Source organism: Oncorhynchus gorbuscha, linkage group LG19, assembly GCF_021184085.1.
Source record: "Oncorhynchus gorbuscha isolate QuinsamMale2020 ecotype Even-year linkage group LG19, OgorEven_v1.0, whole genome shotgun sequence".
Lineage (NCBI taxonomy): Eukaryota > Metazoa > Chordata > Actinopteri > Salmoniformes > Salmonidae > Oncorhynchus > Oncorhynchus gorbuscha.
Window position 1 is genome coordinate 53127948 of NC_060191.1, and position 13127 is coordinate 53141074.

At 40.2% G+C, this 13127-nt stretch overlaps 1 protein-coding gene across 2 annotated transcripts in view; it reads left to right on the top strand.

The window, feature by feature from the left end:
• The first annotated feature begins 237 nt into the window (after window positions 1-237).
• The window catches only part of LOC124005562 (CD166 antigen homolog A-like), a 74094-nt gene continuing 61204 nt past the window's right edge, over window positions 238-13127 (top strand). The window contains exon 1 of one of the 2 annotated variants that reach the window (XM_046314947.1): window positions 238-497. In XM_046314947.1, coding sequence (XP_046170903.1) covers window positions 446-497 — 52 coding nt within the window. In that variant the 5' untranslated portion in view covers window positions 238-445. The remainder of the gene's footprint in view (window positions 498-13127) is intronic. The other variant, XM_046314946.1, reaches the window with a different exon arrangement.

Sequence of the window (13127 nt, forward strand, 5' to 3'; positions counted from 1 at the left end):
CTGTGTGTGTGTGTGTGTGTGTGTGTGTGTGTGTGTGTGTGTGTGTGTGTGTGTGTGTGTGTGTGTGTGTGTGTGTGTGTGTGTGTGTGTGTGTGCGTGTGTGCGTGCGTGCGTGCGTGCGTGTGTGTGTGTGTGTGTGTGTGTGTGTGTGCGTGCGGGTGTGCGGGTAATGCAGTGCGGAGTGGGATCCACAAGATTGTGGTAGATCCTGGGCGGAGTTGCTGTAAATCCTACCCTACAGAGCTTCCCGTCGTCGCTCACTCGATGCGCTCCCACATTTGTTTGCCAAGGCAAGTGAGAGAGCACATGTTATACAGCAGTAACTGCACACAGTTAGTGAATATTTAACCCTGAAGTTTACGGAAAGAAGTTAACTGATCGATAATAACAAACATATTATCGAACTTTAGGAACAGCAGGGCAAGGATATCTGGCATTCGCCAGGATGCATTTTTCCGGCTGTCTGTGTGCCCTCCTCGTCGCGCTTGTCTACCAAGGTACTGTATGTAGCCTATCGTGCATCATATCGTACATTGTTTAAAAGAAAACTGATACATTTTGTCAACATTTTTAATAAACACATCATGGGAATTGCATGGTGATGATGAGTTTGTAGACGATACATCTGAAGTGAAAATACATGTCATTCGATTAGCAATCTTGATTTACTCTGCGGTTTGTGAATACATAGTTATAGCTAGTTATAGTCATGGTTAGAACGTTATTTTGCCGCTCTACCATTATTGCTCATAGCATAACTACTGCGTAACTACAAATTGTATAGCGCATTAAGTGTGTACAACCACTGGCCACACTTCGTGGGAGTGTTGAGCAGGTTTCGCCAGGTGATAGTCATGCGCTCTCAATTTGGGAGCGCTGTCCTCTCATTTTATTTCAAGAATTACAACAGTGAATCGACTTTTCACAATAATTTGTGTGGTAATCGTTCATTCCGGAACATATACATTACGCACTCAAACGCGCACACTTACCAGTGTTTTCCCACGAGGCAGGAACGCCTTGCAGATTAAAGTTGGGCTTTTTTACATTCTGTAAATGTCGTTAAAGAAAGCTTTTTTTTCAATCCAACAAGTATGCACCATGTGTTTAAGCGTTCAGACGCAACATTTAACCAATCTGCAGTGGAGCTTTGAATAGTCCTTTGGGAGAGGGAAAAACCTGTTCTCAGAGCATTTCGTATTGTTTTTTACGTAAATCAGAGACATGCCATTTAGTATGAAATGTAAATCAGAGACACTCCATTTAGCATGATATATTATGTTTCGTATGGTATGTATTAATTTATGGATGTCCATCATCCATTTCATATGAAATGTTACGAAATACAATTAGTATAATATGTTACGAATTTTCAAACTTTCAATATGTTACGAATTTGCAAAATGCATGATTTGTTACGAATTCCAGCTAGGTGGCGCTAGCTAGGCTAGGGGTTAGGTTTAAGATTAGGAGTTAGGTTAAATCAAAATCAAATCAAATGTTATTTGTCACATGTGCCGAGGGGTTAGGTTTAGGGGAATAATTAGCTAAAAGGGTTAAGGTTAGGGGAAGGGTTAATTAACATGCTACGCTGTTGCAAAGTAGCTTAAAAGTAGTAAGTAGTTGAAAAGTTGCTAATTAGCAAAAAAATGTAAGTTGTCCGTGATGAGATTCGAACACATAACCTTTGGGTTGCTAGACGTTTGCGTTATATGCCCGACCAACCAACTGCCTGTTGTTTCTGTCTTAAGCAACCATCTGTCTTATGTAACCATACCAAACATAACATATCATACTAAATGGCGCGTCTCGGAATTACATACAGAATAATGCGAAATGCTCTGCGACCAGGTTGGGAAGGGAGGTGGGTGATCTGACTTAGGTCCTCCTCTATCTGACACTGTCACTTGACATGCCTGTCATTGTAAATTACAGTGTGCCTCACTTGTCACTGTCACCCGCTCTCAGGCGTTTTTACTTGAACTGGTTGGAAAAAAGAGCCTCCCCTATAATAATAGCATGTCACGTGTTAACAGTTTTTCTCGTTGGACTGTGTGTTGTCGTTCTGTTGCCAATTGCCGCTGGTTTTAAAATAGTGGAATTGGAAGGCCTTTAGGGTGGGGCTGTAATTTAGGTTTATAGCCCCCCACATCAACATTTGATGAGTTAACATGATGCTGGCAGTTTGGCTGTCAGTCCTCCATAAATGGTGAAACCATGTGTCTGTTTGCTTGTTCTATGGAGGATTGATGATGACTTTTCAATGTGCTGGTTACTCATTACAACTTCATATGCAGTGTCATTTTAAGAAGCACTAGGCAACCATCTAGTTATTCATCTTCATCAAATCACAAAATTCCTTAGTCTAAACACCACATATTTCATCTATCACTCATGCCACCTTGTAAATGTAGAATTGGACGTTTTAAACTAAGTGCTCAGTTTGTGAAGGTAGTTTTCAGAATAGACACCATCAGTCAGTAATTAGATACACTGTTGATCTTTTTTTCCAAAAATTATCCTCTGGCAAGCTGTTCAGGCCAATCATGACCAAAACCTCCCGCAACCTGAACAGTTTCTTTCCCCTGGCTGTGGCCCTCACCAACCGGCCATTGGGCCCATAGAGACTAAAGGACTATGCACTCTATGCTGCACACGGGATCAAGCCATCTCTGTACTGTACACAAAATAACTGCACTATACTGCATTGCACTCTGTTCATCTCTCTGCATTTAGATATATTCATACTGATACTGTACATCCACTGTATATCAACTGTATACCCATCATATATTTGTTTACTGACTGCACATTATCTTATATCTTTATCCTCAATCTATCTAGTTGTATATAATGTACCATATGTCAACTTTGTTTAAACTCCACTGTCGGTATTCTGGCTCTAAAGGTTGTCTATGACTAGCAGCACCATATCACCAAGTCACATTCTGAGTATGTGTAAACGTACTTGGTGAATAAAGGTGATTGGGATTCCATTGTTTTAGAGGGAGGCGGAGGTGGTTAAACGCAGTTCCTCCGGCTCAAACACTGAGAGCTGTGACCCTCAGCCTAGACCAGATAGTGCTGGAAAAACAGGGCCCTGAAAGACTTTTAGAACAAATAGTCTGCATAGGTGCATTTGTTTTTTTGTTCCCTGCTTTCCCGCCACCCCTCCCCCATCCTCCCCCTACCCCCCCTGGAATAGACAACACTCAGTCACACCTGGTATTACTCGTCAAGCAAGTAGGGCTCTTCATTTGCTAATGGACTAATCTGGCCCCTGTTCGCGTGGGGACCACAAGGTTTCATTGTCTGAGTGAAACCTCATTGAAATATATTCATCCACTTTCTCACTCTCCGTAACCAGTTTTTGTCCTGACATGATAGATACATGTTCAGTTGATTGGTGTAGAGAAAGGCTGGAGCGATTTGCATTCTCAGTTTGCACTTGGGATTTTGCGCATGTCAATTTGTGTGACTGTGCACGTCACGTCTTGTTTAGAGGCGGGTTTGTCTAGATGTTTGTGGTTGTTCTATCTCCCGTTGACTCCTTATACAATGTAGCCCTTCATGCAAAATGTAGTTTCATGGACGGAAAGCACAATAACATGAAACTCTTCATCCTTAATCGTAGATGTTTATGATCCAGATCCTATTTTCAAAGGAGAGTGTATGTGGGTGGGGCAAGACAGTGATATCCGATAATGCAATTGTAATATCATTATTAACTTGATGTCCTACAGTTAAATAAAGGTTAAATAATAAAAATGTAAATGCTAATGACAAGTTCCATGACAGTGTTACAGGGAGGTGACAATATAAATAAAGTACCACTGCCATGCTGAAAATGCCACACTTAGCTCTGAGGAGAGCGGGCGTCACTCAGGATGACATCATCATTTTGTGTGCTCTACATTTGCATTTACGGGTCTTCAATCTGTAAATCATTCCTGTAGTATCTTTACAGAAAATGTCACCATCCTACATCATAATACTGCAAATATGGATGTTTTTAATGAGTCATTTGTGCATTGCATGACAGCATCAACAGTTTGGTATACAGGACTATATATTTATTCCTATGAGTGTCTTTCTCTCCTTTTCTGAATTCATTTCCTACCCCTCATTTAGATATGAATTACTGAAAATGGCCTTAATCACACATCATCCCCAATAAACATACCACTTTTATCCAGCTTTGCAAATGTTCAACTCGCACTGACAGCTCTTCATTTCCTTCAAAGCCACTGTGGGACAGTCAGTGTTGTGTTTGAACTGACAGTTTATGTATGTCATAGGAAATTGCAATGAGCAACGTTAAATGGTCTCATTCTTTGAGGGTATCTCTTGCTTTTCTCAGTCTTTCAACTATATCATTGAAGTGCTAGAAAAGAACTGGTGAAAAAAGAAAATAACTTGTATATTTCGATAAGGGGCATCATATTTTGGGCAATCTGGGAGTGGGAGGACATATTAATTCTAGTAAACCTACTGCACTATTGTGGCTCTGCCTCTTTATAATTTAATCCAGATTAGAGTCACAGAGACTAATTTAGTTTTAATCCACTTTGAGGCCTCTCAAGAAAAGGGGTGAGTGAAAGATGGAACCTATCCTTTTACCCAAATGCTGTGGATGAGGGTGAGCTAGCCAATAGGTCAGGGTTCCCCAACCGAATTTGGCCCGCAGGTGGTTTTTATTTAATTGGGAGGACAATGTGTACAGAGACAGTTGACTAGGTGGAGGGTCCAGGATCCTACTGAGGGACCTGTAGTAGTTGCAATGGCCCTGCTCTCTGTGTGTTCTCAGTCGTTAGTAGGACCAAAATTCAGTGTCTTTATGTCTACATATCATTACGATAACTGCTGGTGAACTGGCCAATATTTACCTATCTATTTGAAGTAGATGCTTTCCCGATACAGCTAATATCACAGGTGAGAGGGAGAGCATACAGCTCTATGAATGAAAACGCATCCCTACACTTTAGGAAAAGGGGTTCCAAAAGGGTTCTTCGGCTGTCCTCATAGGAGAACCCTTTTTGGTTCTGTGGAGAGGGTTCTATATTTATTTTACCTTTATTTATTTTACCTTTATTATATTGAACCTAAAATGATTCTTCCTCGAACCAAAAAGGTTTCTTCAAAGAGATCTCTTATGGGGACAGCCGAAGAACCCTTTTAGGTTGTAGATAGCACCTTTTTTTTCTAGGAGTGTACATGAGTGAGAATGGGCTGTGATATACACACATCTAGCATACTAGATTCATTCACTCTGGTTCAATCTCTGATTTCTCCCCTGACATGTTCAATTCTCAGTATTCACTTAGTTTAGAGAAAAGTATCGCCACTTTCTGTTAAGAGCTCAGGATTCTCAGACATTATCTGTAGTGAGAAAATGTTTCAGCACTACAGAGCTATAGTCAGGCAGCAATGAGAACATTTAAGCCAACACGGAAAGCAGTGTATTTCCGCAATGTAAAAAATAGTATTCTCAGTGACTGGACACACACAGCTATAAGATGTACAGCTTTGCTTAAGGAAAATGAAAGGGCTTGTGTGGCCATTGTTAATCAGTCTCAAACAATGACTCACTGGTGAAAAAAACATTTTGTCTGCCTGTGACAGTTTTACACACGAGGGTATCAGTAAAACAGCCAAGGGAGTCTCAATTACACTAGCTAGTATGATTAGCTCATCCCAGTTTTAGAAAGGAGCGGGAGATGCGTTCGGTTTCAACAGTCATGATTGAGATTTCCCCTTAATCCTCCCCTTATCCAGAAAACTCACAACTCTGCTTGTATTGTCACTGGTTAGACAGGTTAGAAAGGCCTGGGTTGGGTTTTATTAGACAGCTTAAGATATATGACATGTTTTACATATAGATTACATTTCCAGTCACACATTCCTGCGTGAAAGCTATAATGTAAAAATGTTGGAGAATGGCACAGAACACCCTGGTATTTCATTGAATGGAGATGCCAGCCTTCGAGTCCGCATATATATTCTACTCCCCATTATCTCTCAGCAATCTTTCTTCATCATAGCACTCCTGCTTTTCACACACCAAAAATATATTTATTTGTTATATGGAGGGAGTAACTACATTTTAGAGAAAGCCTTTAATAACAGGAGTGAGATGACTGTGCAACAGCACTCTCTCTCCCTAGTCCCTTATGCTGAAATGCACCCATTGAAATGTATGAGGGTATCTTTGGTTTTGGGGAAAGCCTACAGATCACTGGAAACGGCTCGGCCCCTGTTTTGGGGAAAAAAGCGAGGTTGTTTCTCTGTTTTGTTATTCACATTATCCCCCCTGGTTTCTCTGGGTTCCTGCAGACTCCTTCCGACAGTATTGATGCTGACTTCTCCTGCCGTCTCCTCTCTTTGTCATGAAGATGGAACAGCACACACCCCTCTGGGAGGGCATTGAGGATCTTCCCCCTGTTCTCCCACCTCTCATATGCGCAAGGCAATCCAAGCCTACTGGGGCAAAGTAGGTCTGGTCCATATGAAAGCTAATGACATGGCCCATAATGAATGACACAACAATCTTAGTTGAAATATTCTTTGGAAAGCTTTTTACTAGGTGTCATTTAATTAGAATAGTTCATTAGCTATACCATTAGCTGTGTGCATGAAGAGGAAGGGGAGGTGTTCCCAAGCTCTTTGTTCTCAGAACTCATAGAAGAAAATGTATCTTGTCTTCTTTTCCTCACATTGCCTGATGGAATCTGAAAAGAGAAAACGCAGAAAAATCAGAACTAGCTCTCAATAAGTGAGCTCCCAAGCACTAGGAACTCAACCAGACCCACTAAAGGTCAGTGGGGAAACTGCCAGAATGTACACACCCATAAAGTGATTATATTGCCACCTATTTACATGGAGTCAGGGCTGAAGCCGGCGGTACTATTGTATCACACCTATTTTTGAATCTCTCTGCAATCCAGAGCGGTCTATTGAGATGACAATGTCATTGTCCAAAAGCTGAAGCAGAAATAAGAAGCATTGGGCAATAAAATGTCATGCAATTTTCACTTTCCCATTCACTTTTAAATCGCTTTTTGGTCAGAAACAGTCCATCAATAGTGACTGGTCTCTATTCATTCAAACTTTATTTTGCAATTTTCAGCCATGAAAACACAATGTCATATTTAGTGTAGCTCCATGAAGTATCCCGCCCCAGGGATCCAAACATAAGTGTTTTGTGTCTGCATTTGACCTCAGTAGTCCCCCATTCTAGCCTTTATAAAAGCTAGTTCTTTGTGCACTGTTGATGTCCCTCATCTATCCTTCTGAGAAGGCGGCACACTACGGAGCCTGGAGCTATCTATGATTACATGCTGCTTCAGATGAACTTGCAGGAGTTCTCATTCAAACCCAGAGAGCGCCTCACTTTCAACAAGGGACAGACACTCAGTCACTGCATATCTCTGCTTTCTGGAGATTAAAACGCCTGTCATTTTTGCATGCCAGGGTATATAAACTCGTAAAAATACAGAATATCATATTCAACCCTTTTTCTTCAGCCCACTCACATGTCAAGAGTGCAGGGTGTACTCTTCCTTAGTTGCTTTGAAAAAAAAAGTATTCTTCAAGGACCTAAACATGTTGCTCAGGCAGTTTCAAATGCATGCTTCCTCTCATGCGTTGGATTCCTGGCTCTAAATCCCAGGTGGTAAAGGACTTTGTAAGAGAGTGGTATTTATGCTGATACTTATCTGGCTGTGGAGCTCTCGCTGCCTGGAATTCAAAGCCTTGTATTAGCCTTGGGTGTATGGAGTTCCTTCACCTGATGCGTACATGAAAAATCCAGAACCAAGGCTTTTGTGATCATTTGTAACAATACATTTTAGTTCATCTTTTATATATTCTAAACATAAATCTGAATGATTATTTTTACCATATGATAAAAGTATGTTAAAAGGTGTCTGGTGAGGTTGAGAACTAGACATATTTACTTGTCACTTACTGACCATAGAGAGCCCTTATTTTCTATGGTAGAGTAGGTCAGGGCGTGACTGGGGGGATTTCTAGTTATTATTTTCTATGTGGGGTTCTAGTTTAGTTTTTCTATGTTGGTGTTTGGTATGATTCCCAATTAGAGGCAGCTGGCTATCGTTGTCTCTAATTGGGGATCATATTTAAGTAGCATTTTTTCCACCTGTGTTTTATGGGATATTGTTTTAAGTTAGTGTATGTTACACCTATTTGTTACGGTTCGTTGTTTGTTTCATTCTTTCTTTGTTGTTTTGTGCGTTTCTAATAAATAATATGTGGAAACCATATCGCGCTGCAGCTTGGTCCGATAATTATTCCAGCGAATGTGACATTGCTGGTCAGTCACTGGTTGATTCTGGCCTTAAGGGCGTGATCCTCATAAAACTGCATTGTGAACGACCACTGCAATTTACTGTTTATATAGAAGGTATATACAGTACAGTGTATTTTTTTAATTAAATCTAAGTACTCAGCATTCTTCACACCAGCTCTATTATCTTAGATGTTGAACCACTTCACTTTCAATGAAGTAAAATGATGCTCTAGTAAATGTGTCACAGTGTGGATGCCATTGATAATGAATGCCATGTAAAACTGTGAGGTGTTTCATTAGCTAGTTGCTACTGTGCAGTAGCTGTATTCTAACCCTTCCATTGTCAGACATTAGTGGGTAGGTGAAAAGCCTCTTGTGCACCATTTAGATGGAGAACCTAATTATCTAATGGGACTCATCTTGAGAGGTCAAGTAGCCCCATGTTCCTGCAGAGAATTCTGAAAAGTACTTTACTCCCATCGGAGCTGTTAAACCAGGGTTTCCCAAACTCGGTCCTTGGGACCCCAAGGGGTGTACGTTTTGGTTTTTGCCATAGCTCTACATAGCTGGTTCAAATAATCACCTAATTATCAAACTAATCATCAAGCTTATCTATGCATTGTCACCTCACCCCTACCTACATGTACAAATTACCTCGACTAACCCGTACCCCCGCACATTGACTTGGTACCGGTACCCCCTGTATATAGCCTCGTTATTGTTATTTTATTGTGTTACTTTTTATTACATTATTTAATTTAGTTTATTTATTAAATATTTTCTTAACTCTTTTTATTGAACTACATTCTTGGTTTGTAAGTGAGCACCTGTTGTATTTGGTGAATGTGACAAATAAAATTTGATTTGATATGAAAAGCTTTGATAATTTGAATTAGCTTTGTAGTGTTAGGGCAAAAACAAAATGCACTCTTTGGGGTCCCCAGGACCGAGTTTGGGAAACGCTGTGTTAAGCAGTGAGACAGCTTAAGACGGACCACAGGAATTTGCAATGAAACACTAGAATCTGTTCTACAATGATGAGTCTTTTGCTTTAGAAACACATTTCATGATAGAGAGAAGGATTTGTGTTTTCTAAAGGAATCACAAACAAATTCAGCTGCATAGTTCCGTGTCAAATAAATGCTGCATTATTCGAAGTGCCAGCCCCAGTATATGAGAGCGAAGCAGTTGTAAAATAAACTTCCAGGTGTTTCATTTTGAGTAATGGAGGTGCCATAACCCATTAGGAATGTGTTTACATTCTCACCTGCAGTAGATACAACGAGGAGAGAATTTCTCTTTTCCTAATGTAATGATAGTGATTTCATTTAAATTCTCCAGGTTATGCAATAAGAGATTCTCACAATGGAAAATGCATAACAATTGGCTAGTCATATTAGTTTATGTGTTGTATGGATGAATGGGTATGGCATTCCCCCTCTCTCTCTGAGGAATTCTCTGGATTACCTGTCCCATGCTCTAGACCTTGCCATTGTGTGTTTGCCTATAAACAGATCTGACACAGGCAATGCATCACAGTGGAGAGCATCACTACCCCTGTCTGCCATTACATGCACATTTACCCAGACAGTAATGTCTCCAGATGGCCTCGCCAGTAATTGGATCGCTTTGTCACCCTTTGGCACCAGACAGTACTTTTCCGGGTTCTCATATACATTTGTTATTGATGTCCATGCTTCATAGAGTGTTGTCTCATATTGTGATCCCCACACAGAATGTTGCTGTTGCTTGTTCTTTTGTCCGTGTGGACTGTTGAGAGGCTGTTGTTCTGTACGTACGGAATGTTCTAGGGCAGGTTTTACATTTGACTATTCAAAGTGTGAGGATCCAGCCCAAGAGCTCTCCAAGCCAACGGACTCTTTAATCAGGAGATGTTTGCTGCGTGGATTCATTCTGTTGGAATGATATGAGTCATACAGCTGAAATGTTGCTTATCGACAGGCTCCTGTGACGTTATCGTGTCTTTCTGCTGCTGGTGATAGTGAAGGCAAATCAGCTCATTATCAGGGGAATCGGCAGACCTCCTGTTCAGAAGCACCAATGTTGGAATATGTTCTGTACAGACAGACAGGAGGGGATACTAGGGAAAGACGCATGGCGCCAGGCTAAATGGTTTAAAGCACTTACGTTGATATATGGCTGCTCTCGTGTGATGATGGAAGGAGAAAATGTAATGGCCATTGAGTCATTTGTAGTACAACTAATGAAAATATGTTACACCTGAGAATGAATGCTCATAAATGAGGGACACCTAAGTGAATGGTAATACTCGATGTGAGGTGACAGTTCTAACAATTGAATGATTTGAAAAGTAAATACAAGTGTTCAACTTCTCTCCTTTGTTTCTGAAGAACATAATAATCTTACCAGAACATCATCTTTTTAAACAATTCATGTTCTCTACCCCACTCTGTGTATAAAATGTATTAATTTTAGTTTTATAATACTCCCTGTGTTTTCAAGACTTTAAAAAAAGGGAACATTTTTCAGCAGTAGGCAGTGAACTTAAATAAGCAATTTTGTCTTGTAATTGTGAGGGGAAGAGTGGCTGAAGTATGCAATTTTCTCAAAGTGCTTGAATGACATTTGAATGTATGCAATTTCTCTCATGGATTTTTGTGACAATGCCACGTTTTCTAATAATGGGTCAAAAGCATACTTATATTATCATTTTTCACGTGCCCACATTTGCATATTTACTGCATGTAGTACACTTACCATTTTATGCTAACTGTAATCTCACCAAAATCCCTGCACAGAAATGCTTATTACATACTTAGTGGAATACAGCCTCTTGAGGATTTAATCACATCTTGTGAAGGTTGATAGTAAATTCATTATCTTTTCTGTACAGTTGTCTGTTGGGGAACAGCTTTGCATTGCACACGTTAATAGACTGAAAGCCTACTTAAATTGAAAAATACATCTGCATATTATGATTATGTTGGGAGAGCGCTCAAGCACTGCAGTGTGGTGGTTAGAAAACGACAGGTATTAAAACCTACTGCCTCCCGAGGTTTACAGGCTGCATCCTGCTCAACCAGTTTGAAAAATACTTTTTAATTTAAAAAAAAAAGTTGTATAATTGTAAATGTCGCTCTTTGCCAGCGAGGCCAGGCGTGGAGACAGTGATAACAGTGTAGTAATAGTTGTAGTACTACTTGTAGTAATAGTTGAGTTCAGCGGGGCATTGGGTTTTCAACTCATGCTGTCTTGGAGGCATCCATGTTAGTCACTGGACTGTGTGCTCAGTCTGTTATTGGACCAGCACAGCGTTCCCTCTCTCCATTTCTCCTTAATCTCTGTGTTAATCTCTCTGAGGGAGTGGAGATCACTGCACTCTATTCTAGATACATGGCTCAACATTGACCTCAGGGTCAACAGGCAGAACCTTTGGCAGCCTAGCCCAGAACCCTAGAATGGGGGGTGCCAAAGAGTGTGCCAAGTCACACACAAAAGCTTTCTCTGTTTTGTTCTGCACATTGAATGTTACTTCCCGGTCCACTTTATTTCGGTAGAAATAGTAGATGATAGATGCTCTACCGACTGTCCACAGAATATCGGTAACATTTGTACTAACTATCTACTAACCCTAGCTCTAACCCTAACCTTGACCCTTATTCTAACTCTAAACTGAACCCTAATCCTTACCCTAACCGTAATATTAGCAAGCAGATGCTTATCAACAGATAGTTTGTTGATATTACGACTGTTTTATCTATTATCTGTAGAGCATCTAAAGATGCAAAATCTGCATTATACAAATAAAGTGTGACCTCCCTTTTTATACATTTACTAAAGCAGAGTAAACAATATTATTTCTGTAAGGAAGACACTTGAGAAACAATATCTTCCTTTTGGAATTGATAGAAACTGTAACTAGGAGCGTGATATCCCCCTCATAAATCAAATCAAATATTATTGGTCACATGCACTGAATACAACAGGTGTAGACTTTACAGTGAAATGCTTACTTACGAGGCCTTTTCCAACAATGCAGAGTTAAAAAGTAAGAGAAATATTTGGTAAATAAAAAAGGAAATCATAACTATATAGAGACTATATACAAGGACTACCAGTACTGAGTCAATGTGCAGGGGTACGAGGTAGTTGAGGTAATTGAGGCAAGTCAGTATTTACATATAGGTAGGGGTAGAGTGACCAGGCAATCAGGATATACCATAAACAGGATATATAATAAACATGTGACGTTGGTTGGTGGGCATAACATTTTAAAATACACAGACAGGATGCCCATGCAGGTATTTAATCATCTGTGTGTATTATCTGCATTCCATGTTTTCATTCATGTTATCTGTGTTGCCATCTGAGTGACCTCAAACCCCCAGTGTTTAGAATGTCAAGCAGAACACAAACTCTCCGAATTCACAGCTAATGCCCTCTTAATACCAACCAGGCTGTGGACCTTATTGGAATGGAAGACAGGCCTGGTCTGTTTCACAGTGAAGGGTTGAAAGGTCAGTTCTGTCATTAGATGTTCCACAACACAGTGCACTACTTACTGGGATCATGAGGAAGCATCAAGCACCGCTATGGCAATTACACAAGATGAAAGCCATTGCCGGCAGTCAGTTGAACAAATGGACATATTTGTATTAGCTTTTTTTTACAACATAATAAGACATACATTATTGATAGTGCAAAGTACAAACAAACCATGAAACTGTAGGTTCTGTTGAGTGTATACACCCATTAATCATTCATTTTGCATCGGGGAAATGTCAACTCCTGCTTCTTACACCATCTAATGAAGCACTTTCAGATCAATAGCTGGATG